We start from the raw sequence: 13395 nt of genomic DNA, 5'->3' as shown, positions 1-13395 counted from the left end.
CCAGGGAGAGCAGGATGAAAGGGAAAAGGTGGGGAATGGAAGCAGGGAGGTAGCTCTCCCCTCCCTGCAGATGGTGAAGGGTTACTTATACATAGTGAAACGGTGGTGGGAACAAGCCTGAGAATAGAGTGAACCAGTGGTTACTAAACCCAGGGTCTCTGAGTGACTTTGTGAACCTAGCAGAGGCAGAAGCCAAGGGGGCCCTGCCACACTCTGCTACGTGGAATTAAAAGTCCAGGTGGCTATTTTGGGATGAATGTCTATTAACTGTTACTAGACTAGCAAGGGGCTGCAAGACGCCCCCCTCCACACACACACTCACACCTGGTGAGCTGGGACACTCAGTGATAGTGGACCACAGTGTTGTTTTCACAAGGTAACAATAATCAGATCTCTTGCCAGGCGAAGCTGCTTTTATCTGGGTGGATATCGTACTGTAGCTAACAACCCTGAACACTGAAGTCCTTTCTTTGGCCACAGAATAGGTGCAGCCTGGGCAGTGGCAGAGCAAGCTTCCTTCACGCCACCCCCATTGACGTGACTTAGCCCCAGCTGGAGCCTCACCTGCAGGGGCAAAGGAGAAATGGAGTCTCTGTGGCAATTCAATCCTGGGCCTCTCTGCTGAGACGGCCCCCATGAGTACCCTATATGGAAGGTTATTTTAATATTCCTCCTACCAGCACCCCCACCTCTAGGGACAGGAATGAGCTCACCAGCTCACATCACATGGAGCCACCAACCAAACAGCCATCAGACTTGCAGTTTCTCTCCTATAGAGTCAGGCCTGGTCTACATGTAAAACTTAGGTCAGCGAGGCTACAGCACTAGCATGTGACAAATCCACTCCCTGAGTGCCGTAGTTAAGCCAACCTGACCCCTGATGTAGATACAGCCAGAGTGAAGGAAGAATGCTTCTGTCAACCTACCTACTGTCGCTCCAGGAAGTGATGTTCGTACAGTGATGGAAAAACCCCTTCCATCACTGTAGGCTATGTCTACAGAGTTATGCCAGCATTGCTACACGAGCCAGCTATACAACTGGAGTCCCCGCAATGTAGACAAGGCCTACGTCCTCCAGGAAGTATAGTAATGCACTTACAAGCGTTCCTGTACACTCTTCATGCAGTCTTTGGGTTTCCTGGGACATACTCCCTGCTGGGTCAGAAACAAAGCAGCCCAGGGCAGGGCAGTCACAAGCTACAGTACACAGGGCAGTAGGAAATTTGTTACCTCATTGCTATACATAGTCCCTGTTCATAATAAAAGGTTCATCTTGACACTGGTCTGCCTGTCAGTAAGATACTACAGTTTCTGCTGATGCAGGCCAAATTCAGACCAGTGACCTAAAGATGAATGGTCCAGTTTCACTACCTGAGCTGTCCATACTCCTGGATTCAATGAACTGTTCTCCAACATGAATCTACCTTTTTTGAAACTGGATTACAATCCTTTCAAATCATCCATTCCCACTGTCCCTGGAGAATTTTACTTCTCCCAAGCACAGACAACAATCCACATGTGACTAACATGACCCCTGAGCTTTGAGGGCTGGAAACCAGTTCCTCATATACAGTGCCCTTTCCTCAACCATAAAGGAAAAGAGCAGCCAAAGACAAGGCTGAAGACAAAAGCCCAGAGGTAGCTTGGCACATCTGCGAAGAGTTACAGCATGCAGCAGGAAAGCAGTTGGTTTCGGGCTACAATTACCCGTGCTCTAATGGCAGGGGTCCCAGTGGCACAGAAAGGCCTCTAGGAATTGCATTCCAGACTGATTAGTCATCAAGTAAACAGCCCCAGACTGTACACCTGGAGCAACACCCAGACTGTATACCACCAAGGGCCGTGCTGGCAATGTGCCAGCAACTTGTGGGTTCTGCCTCATTTGTATCTGTCCTGATGGACGCATAGGAACGCCTCGTTTTTCACCTGAAGTCTTAGGAGCTGATCAGCTTTATCCTTGTGCAGAAGTTACAAGGAGGGACTAGCCAAGGGCTGTATTACAGGATCCTGAGAGCCAGATTTGGCCCTGAGGTTGCAGTTGGTTGGGCCACCGCTATAGATGGAGATTTATTGTCCCATACTGTGTCCTAAGTATGGACAGATTTCTTAGATCGGCACATTTCTCTCTGGGCTTCAGTCACGCATCAAGCTACTCTACCTCCCACTCCAACTGACATTCTGAATCTCCACTGACTTTCCTGCTTGGCAGAACAGGCACCTGAGAAGACTTAACTATGAAATCAACAGTGAATGGAGCTTTGTGATGAAGGCTTATGGTTTTGAGTTCTTACCAATATTTACCAGTGAAGGCCAGTTAAAGAAATATTCTCACAAATTTACAGGCAATCTGCAGGGAGTGAGGTGGGAGCAAGCCCCACCTACTGGCTAGATCATCAAGATTTTGGCTTCTAGTCTTAGCTCTGTCAAAGATTCTGTGTGACCCAGAGTGTAAAATTACAAAGAAACCACCTTTGGCTGCAGATAATCTTTCCAGCTATCAGCATATGTTGAAATGCCAATTTCTGGGGGAAATCATCAAGAACAAGATAACTCCAGCAGTATCTAGAGCAGGGGTGGGCAAACTTTTTGGCCCAAGGGCCACATCTGGGACTAGAAATTGTATGGCGGGCCATGAATGATTACAAAATGGGGGTTGGGGTATGGGAGGGGGTGAGGGCTCTGGTTGGGGGTGAGGGCTCTGGGGTGGGGCCAGAAATGAGGAGTTCAGGGTGTGGGAGGGGGGGATCAGGGCAAGGGGTTGGGGTGCGGGAAGGCGTGCAGGCTCCAGCTGGGGGTGTGGGCTCTGGGGTGAGGCTGGGGATGAGGAGTTTGGGATGCAGGAGGGTGCTCCGGGCTGGATCGGAAGGGTTCGGAGAGCGGGAGGGGGATCAGGGCTGGGGCATGGGGAGAGGCTCAGGGGTGCAGGCTCCGGGCTGCGCTTACCTCAAGCGGCTCCCGGAAACTGCGGCATATCCCTTCTCCGGCTCCTACATAGAGGCACAGCCAGGGGGCTCTGCATGCTGCCCCATCCACAGGCATTGCCCCTGCAGCTCCCATTGGAGTGCCAGAGGGGGCCATTGGAGCGCGTAGGAGCCGGAGGGGGGCCATGTCGCTCCAATGGGAGGCACGTGGAGCAGCCCCCAACCCTGCACACCGGCTGGAGTGCCGGAGCGGGGCAAGCCCCAGACCCTGCTCCCCAGCAGGAGCTCGAGGGCCAGTTTAAAATGGCTGTCAGGCTGGATGCGGCCCATGGGCCGTAGGTTTGCCCACCCCGAGTTAGAGTCCAAATGTCTCTGACCTGTTCAGTTGGGATTCTGGTCCAGGAGCTGTGCAGACACTGCACTGGTGATGGTGGCTGATGATCTCCTGTCAATGGATGAAGATTAGGTGCCCATGCTTTAAAGACCACGGACTCCCTGGCCACACCTCAGCCCCTCCTCTGGCCTGCTCCAAACCCTGCCCTAGCCTAGCTTGGGAGAGCTGCGGTGGAGCATGAGGCATGCACAGTCACCCTGCATTCCTACTCTGAAACCTGCCCCTTTCTCTTGTCATGTTACCTAGTCTTTCAAATCCTCTGTCTGCACTGATTCCTCTATCTGTTAGGATTGCAGCAGCACCTACCTAGAGATCCAGGTCAGGGATCAAGGCCTCACTGGGTTAGGCACTGTACACACGCATAATCAAAAGATAATCTCCACGCCAGAGAGTTTACAGTTTTAGGGTGGTATTACTCGGAATAATGGGATGAAATAAGCAAAGGAAAATTTAGGCTGACCATCAGGAAAAGCTTGCTACCCATGAGAACATTAGACAGTATAATAGTGTTTCAAGGAAATGGTGGGCATCATACCATTTGGGACAAAAGTGGACTGGGTACAGCCCCGGAGCACTATGGGGAACCACCCTGTGCTACTCAGCAGGAGATGGACTGGATGGGACCTAACAGATCTTTTCCATCTGTAGCTCCTATCTCTTGGCTGTCTGGTTGCTTTCTGGGTGTGTTTCAGAGAGCAAGGGAGGAGTAGTTCACCCCCCAATGATATAAAAGCCATTGAGCCAGCTCCTGCTTTCAAATCAGCCTTTAGTCTGCTTCACCACCACATTTGCTCAGCTGCTTGAATGTGGGATTGAGGGATCCAGATACAGCTGAGCTAAGGAGACACGAGATCCCCTTCCCTGCAAATCCACCTGACCCCCTACCCCTTCCTAGCCAGCTCATCACAAAGGAGCCTACAGCCTGAGTCCCAGCCCAGTGGGTCCCAATATCTTTGCTGTGACTGACTGGTCACAAAGGCTATTCTTTAATTTAACTGTACAGTAACTAACAGGAATCAGCAACAACATCTGGGCCTCCAAGTATTTACTGCAGGAATTAGGGAACTAGGGAGTGGAATAGGAAATCAGACTTCACAGGGCTCAGGGGATTGGGAATAGGCTCTACAGACATTGACCTCTAAGTAGGTGGTTTGAGTTGCAGACCAAGCAAATAATAATCAATTATTACTATCTGATGTCTGCTCAGTAGCCTAGGTGAGATGAATCACTGGTCTCAGCCCATTTCAGAATTGTTAGGAGCTCACGTTGCCAACAGTGCCAGCATAAATGACAATGATTATCAGCAGTCTTATATGGTGCCCATCACCATGCGTTCAGAGCACCTTGGTATCTGAACTGGTAGCTCCAACAGAGAGATCAAGGATTGAATGGGTCACGGGCTGGAACTCCCGTCTGACCACTAAAGAAGGTCAGGGTTGCGACACATTGATGGAGTGACAGGAAAAGCTTGCTTAAACACAGGACATAAGCCTCTAGGCCTGGTAATCCAGCACCTTATTATCTACATAAAAAGATTCCAGGATTGTCACTCTGTGTGTCACTGTTATGTCTGCTGAATCAGTGTGAAGTGATGGAAACAGCCACACGCACGGCTGAGCACTCTCTCTGTTCAGAATATCACCAGGTTCAATTATCACTGGGATTTGTGGTCCGTTATCATCCAATTTTTAAGTTCTCAACCATTTTGGGATTTTTTACACATGACTTTATGATTTACACCCCTGTGACAGCCTGGGCTTTCAATTACTAGTTATTATTTATACTATGGTAGTAGTGCCTAGGACAGGGGTGGGAAAACTTTTTGGCCCAAGGGTCATATGTGGGTGGGGAAATTGAATGCAGGGCCATGAATGTAGGGCTGGGGCAGAGGGTTGTGGTGCAGGAGGGAGTGCGGGGTGTGGGAGGGGCTGCGGTGTGCAGGAAGGGACTCAGGGCAAGGGATTGGGGCAGAGGAGGGGTGCAGGGTGTACGAGGGGGCTCAGGGAAGGGGGTTGGTTGCAGGAGGGGTGCGGGGTACAGGGTGCAGCAGGGGGCTCAGGGCAGGGGGTTGGGGTGCGGGGTGCAGGAAGGGTTCGGGGTGCGGGCTCCGTCCCGGCATCGCTTACCTGGAGTGGCTCCAGGATGGCAGTGGCATGCAGCGGGGCCAGGGCAGGCTCCCTGCCTGCTTTGGATCCGGCCCGTGGGATTGCCACCCAGGTGGCGCCGCGGGCCCCGTGCCGCTTCCAGAAGCAGCCAGGACCACGTCCCTGCAGCCCCTGGGGGAGGGGGAGCACAGGGCTCGCGCTGCCCTTGCCTGTGGGTACCTCCTCCGAAGCTCCCATTGGACGCGGTTCCCCGTTCCCTGCCAATGAGAGCTTCTGGGGAGGTACCCACAGACAAGGGCAGTGCGCGGAGCCCTCTGCCCCGCCCCTGCCCCCAGGGGCCGCAGGGACATGGTGCCGGCCACTTCTGGGAGCGGCGCAGGGCCCGCGGCGCCACCTGGGTGGCAATCCCACGGGCCGGATCCAAAGCCCTGAGGGGTCGGATCCGGCCCGTGGGCTGTAGTTTGCCCACCACTGGCCTAGGAACTTCAATCAAGGATCAGGGTCTCATTGTGCTGGGCTATGTACAGATATGTACAAAGAGGACAGTTCCAGCTCCAGAGAGCTCATAACTGATAGACTCACAGGATGACACAGAATACATTAGAACCCATACCCACAGCTTAGAGCACCCACAAACTCTGCAAAAATTTAGATCTAAGTCCAACTCTGCTGTTCAGACCCGTCTCTAAAATAAACCAGAGTATTAACAGTTTTAGTCTTTTCTTTTGATAACACCAAAGACACCAGCCTGAGGGATAAACCTTTACAAAGAACGTTCACTTTGTTCTTAGATCAGCTCAGACTCTGGAATATAGCAGAAACGTCTATAACAGAGGCCCCCGTGGAGACAGACACAATCTGGCTGAACAAGGCACTTCTGGGAATCTCATCTGGCTCCTGGGATGGGATGTGAAAACAAAGTCTGGTTAACAGGAGTCTCATTACTTTGGAAGGATGCATCTGGCAGAGTTTTGTCACAAACTTTCATCTGTACAAAGAAAAATGTTCCTCGACATGTAACACCACACAAGAAAGATCAAAGGTGCCCCCAGTCCCTCCTGACGAGGAAGCAGCTGCTCCAATAACAGCAGCTGGAGCCCATGCAGTAGGCAACACTATGAGTTTCAATCATTCCCCTCTTCTTGTGTGGGGAGGGGATCTGCACACTACGCTGCCTCTCACCAGCAGCTCCCTGTTAATTACAGGCAAAGAATTTGTGCTCTGGCAGATGAAGGCCCTCGCTGAATGCTGGTGAATTTGCACAGCCCAGACTTGTCAGTAAACAGCAGCTTTGTTTGCAGAGGGATGCCACAAAGTCACATACACTCATGCATTACACACCCTACATTTGTCATATTCTGAAGCTGGCAATATCCACCCAATCAGCCCAGGCTGCTGAATTCATCCTTGGTAACATCCCTATGTATAGGCAGTGTGGTGTAGGGGTTAGAGCATGGCACTGGGTTCTTGGGACAGAGCTCCGAGGTTCTAGTGCTGATTCACCTACTGAGTTAGCCCTCAGTCCTGCAAGTGCTCAGCACAGCACTTAAAGTTAAGCACATGCTTAAGTGTTTTGCTGGATTGGGCCAAAGGATTCAACACCCTGCAGACCTGAGCACTTGCTGTGTGGCACTAGCTAAGTCACTTCTCTAATGCATTTATAACGTGCCCATCACCATGGACATGCAGGTCCAACCACCTGCCAAGCGGAGACGCAAAGGCAGGATTCCAAGGCGGTGGATGGTGTCAGAGCACAAATATCAGACAGGACAAAATTCAAAGAAATGTTGAGTCTGATATTGCTTCCAGTGAAGTCAATGGCAACATTCCCATTAGCTTGAAGCCATGTCTATACCAGTAGACAAAGGCATGCTGTAGTTTTGACACGCCTTAGCTGGTCAAGGTAAACTGACTAGGGTTGACCCCTGCCAGCTAACACATGTTCAAATACAAAGTGTCCTGTCTACAATAGGGTTTTATGTGTTAAAAACTGGTAAAAGTTTCCCATATATACAAGTCCTCTGACCCCATAAAAACAACTGAACAGAGTGTCTGGATTCGTTTCTTGTTAACTGGGTATTTACATACTATTCCTTCAGTACCCAGGGATGAGATATGCACCATATAGGAGACTTAGAGGCTTAAGGATTAACTTTTAATACACTCATTTTCTTTCCCATGGGAGAGGATATGGAGAAGGTAAAAGACATTTTGAGTCTTGCTTTCCTCCCTTCTATGCCATCCAATCACCTCACTATAAACTCTGCTTCCAAGAATCAACCCCTGTACCCAGAGAAAGGCCAGCTATGAACACAAGCAGTCCCGTCTTCATGGCAGCCCCTGTGACACTAGCATACAAATCTTGCACTGAGATCCTGATCCCTCCAACTGAGTCATCCAACACGACCAGGGGGCAGGAGGGGGATTCCAGATGCTGACCCCAGAAGAGAAAGATAAATAGAACTCCATGAGCGTGATGGCTGGATTCCATCTGGGTGGTAGGGCTCAGGGTCTATTGCTCTTGTGATTGTTACTGAGCTTGGCCAAGAAAAGCTCCCACGGTTTGGCAAGTCTACAATTTTCCAGTCTTCACAAAAGAACTGCAGGAACCTTTTTTGAAGCAATTTCTTCTCAAGAAAGATTACTAATGGGCCTAACAATAGCACTGGGGTGAGTGCAGGATAAAAACCTAGACAGGTAGAGAGAGAGATACTCCAGCAGACCTTAGTAGCAATTTTCCCTACATAGGGACTACAGGTTTAATGCCCAGTGTTAATTTTCTGAATACACTGAATGGCACTGAACACCGAATCCACCAAAAGCAGACAACAACTAGACAGGTTATCATCTCTGAAATCTAAAAGAGGCACACAATATGTTTCTATGATGTGTACTTAACTGCAGAACAAAACATACTTATATTTATACAATATTATTGCATGTCACTGACATATAGCAATAATACATAGCACTTAGATAAGGGGTTTAAACTTCATAGTGTTTTCTAAACACTAACTAGTTAGTCTTCGAAACCAGCTTCATAAGACAGGTAGGCCAGAATTTCCCATAGCATGTGCCGGTCATATTTAGGTATCTAAAAGGTTTGACTTTCAAAAGAGTTGAGCACTCACCAGCTTCCACAGACTGAAATGGAAATGCAAGGTGCTTGGCACTTTTGAAAATCAAACCATCTATTCAGATACCTAAATCCACACTGAACAGCCTAACTTTAAACCTGGTTTTGAAAATTTTGGCCGTTAAGTTTTTATTATCCCAATTTTATAGATGGGAAGATTAAGGCACAGAGATATTATTGTGCCTAAATTTGGGCATCAAAAAAATTAAGGCACCTACAAATCCTTTCACATGGCAGCCTCTGAGTGTGACCCTCCTTATAAATTAAAAACACTTTTTAAATATATTTAACACCATTACAAATGTTGGAGGCAAAATGGGCTTTGGAGTGGAGGCTGACAGCTCACGACCCCCCACATAATAACCTTGCGACCCCCTGAGGGGCCCTGACCCCCAGTTTGAGAACCCCTGGGCTACCCAGAATACTAGTAGCACAGCTGGCATCAGGGTCCAAATTCATCCCTGATCTAAATCCACTGGCTCCTACTCTTGTGCGCAGACCACTATCATGGTTATTATTTAACATTTATATTGCAATTGTACCAATGCACACCTTCTTACAAAGAGATTTTGTCTTATACATTGACCAGAATTAATTACAGTTTGTTTACTATTACTGAGGCCTTGTCCAAACTTGTTTACCCTTGTGGCGGTGTGTAGGATTCATGTAGCTATTGACAGAGGCAGGCTGACTCCACACTCACTGTGGTGTGTACCTACATGTGGAAGGCTCCAGCCTGGGGAGGCAGTGAGTAAAGGCTCCAGCAGCGGGACAAGACACTGCTAAAAAAGGCAGTGTAGACTCGGGAAGCACTGCTTGGGTGTTTAGACTCTAGAGAACCGTGTAGAATATATACCCTGGGGGTCATGTGTGTACAACACTCTATGCTACTCACCGTCTACCCTGCTATTTATACCCATGCTATCTGGGCATGCATTATCTGTACTCCACATGCCACTCTAAGGCTATGTCTACACTACAACTGGGATTGACACTCTGAGATCGATCACCGGTGGTCAATTTAGAGGGTCTAGTAAAGACCCACCAAATCGACAGCAGATCGCTCTCCAGTCGACCCTGAACTCAAACCGACAAGAAGAGTAAGGTAAGTTGACGGGTGTAGACCCTGCAGTAACTCGACCTAAGGCACGTTGACTCCAGCTACGTGAATAACGTAGCTGGAGTTGCATAGCGTAGGTCGACTTACCGCAGTAGTGTAGACATAGCCTTAGTGTTGACCTATCCTGTGGCTACATCTCCACTGGGAGATGGGGGCGTGATTCCCAGCTCACGTAGACATACTTGTACCAGCTCTCATCAACTTAGTGCATTAAAAACAATAGCGTAACTGCAGTAGCAAGGGCAGCCGCAGTAGCGGCACACGTTAGCTTCCCCGAGTATGCACCCATGGGATCCAGGTAGGTTTGTACTCAAGGCGAATAGTCTATGCCGCTGATTGCTGCGGCCTGTGCTGCCACTGCTACACTACTATTTTTAGCACACTAACTTGATGAGAGCTAGTGCAAGTATGGCTACATGAGCAGGGACTTGCACCCCCAGCTCCAAGTGTAGACGTGCCTAAGAAGATGGGTAAAACTGTTTCCTGTTTGAATTCCAGCTTCTTGACGTATGGAAATACTGACTGTGTAAGAAGAAGAACAGGAGTACTTGTGTAAGATGTCAGGCATTAAGAGAAGGCTAGTATTACTGTATTATTATACACATAAAAATGTGAGATGTTAATACATGCTATAGCTCAAATCCACTCCCTCTCAGTTTCATGGACACTGCACTAAGGCCGGTTTGGCAGTGTTAGCTGTGACCCCATCACCTTTCCATCTCACCTCCATTCCTGGCATGCCACAGTACTCTGAATTTTTCCATCTCCTCAGCAAGATGCTGATATCTGGGGGAGTTTACTGGAGAGCTTTAGTTTCTGGGTTTTTTTTAATCTTTTGTATTAGTCTAAATCCTGTCTCTGCCATAACCATGGTAGTGAGGACAATGGGTGGGAGGCAGAAAAATGAGTTGTTTTGTAGGAAATCAGATGTGTTTATACATTTTTAGGCAGAGCCAAATTGTGATGCTTCAGGGTGTGGCTAGCCATCTGTAACAAATGTGAAGGGGGATAAAATGCAAGTGGAAAGAAAGATCCCCCCCCAGAGATCTCTTTTCTTCATAAATGCACATTCTGTTTCTCGCCCTAGTGCAGCTTGAGTTCATTTTCTTTAAATCACTTCCACATTTTCCTGCCTTAATTATAAAATAGTTTGTTTCAGACCTCACTTTCACAAAGGCTGTAGCACCAGGAATTCAGACACCGCTTATTTTCTATCAACAGACTTTGGGGTTTATGAGTTTGGAGTTAATAGCTTTTAATTCCTGAAGAAGGTCAATGCAGTAAAAAAGGAAATGTTCAGAGAAAGTACAGTCTCACTTTAAAGCATGAAAGTGCAGTAATATAAACACAGGCTATTCACATAACAGGACTTAGATCTGTAAATCTTCTGCCAAAACCTAATATAGTGCATGGGAACAAAATTCTGTTATGCTTTTTAAAATATAAAAAGGCACTAACATTAAACCAGGCAGATGTAACTTTAGCTACCCAAAGGAATACATAACAAGGATCTCCATTCACACTTATATGATGAAACTTTTACCCCAAGAAAAAAAATTACTTTTCCCAACGGTGGGTGTATTTTTCACCAAATGAAACTGTTTGAAAGCTTTGGAGGGAGAAACTGTTAATTGTTTAAAATGCTCGAAGGAAAGTGTAAATAATCAAGGGCGCTTTTCTGAACCCCCCAGAACCATTACTTCCTCCAAATACCCACCCCCGCCATCTATTCTTTCCCCCAATCCCCCTGCTTTGGATGCTTTGTCTCCCCTGGTAAAGGCAGACATTTGCGTTCATGCTCATCCGCTGCCTAGATTGCAGGTTCGAACTTTGCAGCAGATCAAAGCTGCTCGCGATTCGTGGAACGACGAGCACGAACCACCCCAAATATCCCCGTGCTCTCGTCTGGGTTTGCAGCTACACTTAATAATATGTCGGGTATGTGCGCGAGCTGGAAATCTAGTCATGGTAAAAAGTGCCCAGGGGAGCCCGGAGCCCCTCACATACCTCAGCGTGCAGCCGGGCGATGGCCACAAGGGCAAAGAGTGACAGACTTTTCCAAATCTGCAAAAGAAAGAAAGAGAAAGAAAGATGCGTGAGAGGGGGGCAGGGAAAGAAGGAGGCGCCCCAGAAAACTTCCTCGGGATCCCCTCTTCTGAGGTCCCCTTCCCCACCCCTCCTAGCACCAGCCTCTCCCTCCCCAGCCGCAGCCCCGCTCACCATGTTGCTCCTGGCTCGGGAAAAGGAGCGCGAGTGGGGCAGGCTGGGCGAGAAGCGGAGAAGGGACCTTTGCTGCTTTTCCCTTCTTCTTCTTCTTCTGGAAATTTGATCAGGGCTCTGGGAGGGAAGCGCTTCCCCCCACCCCCTCCATCTGCCTCCAGCTCCGCCCCTCCCCGCCAGCCTCCCCTGGCCCCCTTCACCCGCTCCTCCCTGGCTCCCTCCCCGATGTGAGTCCCGGCTGCTGCTAACCCAGGGCCAGCAGCGCTTGTGAGCCGGCGCTGACTCCTCCCGCTCCGGCTCCCTAGTGGGAGGGACCCAGCGCTGCTATGGGGCTAGGAGCCATGGGGCTGAGGCTTTCCATACATCCCGACCACGTGCAGGCACAGGTCCTGCCGAGCCTGCCAGCACCTCCAGGGGGGCATCAGGCTGTGCCAAGGAGTCAGCCTTGCCAACCCTCCAGGATTGGCCTGGAGTCTCCAGGAATTAAAGATGACTCTTTCATTAAAGATTATGTCATGTGATAAGACCTCCAGGAATATGTCCAGCCACAACTGGCAACCCTACAAGGAGAGGAAGGTGCTCTCTGGTTGGGGGACAGGGGAGTTGCCCAGTAGCTGGAAGGGGGAAGAAATGGGGGGTGGGCGGGGATGAGTCCTATCTTGTGTCTTCCCCAGCACTGAAGCAAGGCTGCTCCAATCTGGGTGGGTGGGAGCTGCACAAAGGGAGAGGGTGAAGGGGGTGCAGCAGTGACATAGCTTAAGAGTTGAATTTTGGGTGGGCCCCAACTTCGGTAGCTGGACCCACCGTGAGGCGCCCCAGAGGCACGGAGGCACCTGCTGGCTTCCTGGTTGGCAGAGGGGCAGTCACACCCCCTGCAAGTAAGAGGCTCTGGGGCCAGACCCAGAGGTGCAGGACGTCTTGCAGTGGGGGCTCTAAGTAGGATTGCCAACCCACCAGGGTTTATCCTGGAGTCTCCAGAAATTTTAGTAAGAATTATGTGATGAAACCTCCAGGAATACGACCAACCAAAATGGGCAACCCTAGCTCCAAGATGCAGTGCCCTCCCACCTCCCAGCCCAGTGCCACATGCTCGCCTCCTTTCCGACCTGTGGCAAAACAGCTTCACAGGTTCCACTGCTGCAAACGGCTACAACGCCCCACCCCAGGCAAAGGCTGCCACTCACCTGCTGGCGCTGCTCACACCCTGGGCGCAGGTCTCCACGTGACAGCAGCAGCCAGGCTCAGGGAGCAGCACATGCCTCATCTGCATGTGTCGAGGAGGGACTGGACTCAGCATGGCTGCTCAGGACCTCTCCAGGAAGGTGGTGGTGCTGGTGGCTCTGAGGCCCTGTGGCTGGCATGGCTCAGCCCACACACCACTCTGATACATAGCAGGAACAGGGCTGCTGTGGTGCAGGGGCCTCGAGCCTCTGGGGCACAAACCCGGCATCAGCCCCTGGCTGCCCTCAAGCTCCCTTCTGCCTTATGCTGTGTGCCCA

General features: G+C 49.9%; 1 protein-coding gene across 1 annotated transcript in view; it reads right to left on the bottom strand.

The window, feature by feature from the left end:
• FSTL1 (follistatin like 1) overlaps positions 1 to 12134 on the bottom strand; it is a 73966-nt gene extending 61832 nt beyond the window's left edge. Inside the window, exons 1-2 of the mRNA XM_005292690.5 lie at positions 11897 to 12134; positions 11684 to 11740 (exon numbers count right to left, since the gene is read on the bottom strand). Coding sequence (XP_005292747.1) covers positions 11684 to 11740; positions 11897 to 11899 — 60 coding nt within the window. The 5' untranslated portion in view covers positions 11900 to 12134. The remainder of the gene's footprint in view (positions 1 to 11683; positions 11741 to 11896) is intronic.
• Positions 12135 to 13395: the final 1261 nt, after the last annotated feature.

The sequence above is a fragment of the Chrysemys picta genome, chromosome 1, assembly GCF_011386835.1.
Source record: "Chrysemys picta bellii isolate R12L10 chromosome 1, ASM1138683v2, whole genome shotgun sequence".
Taxonomy (NCBI): domain Eukaryota; kingdom Metazoa; phylum Chordata; order Testudines; family Emydidae; genus Chrysemys; species Chrysemys picta.
Note: the sequence above shows the minus strand (reverse complement) of the source record. Positions and strands in the feature narration are given on the sequence as shown.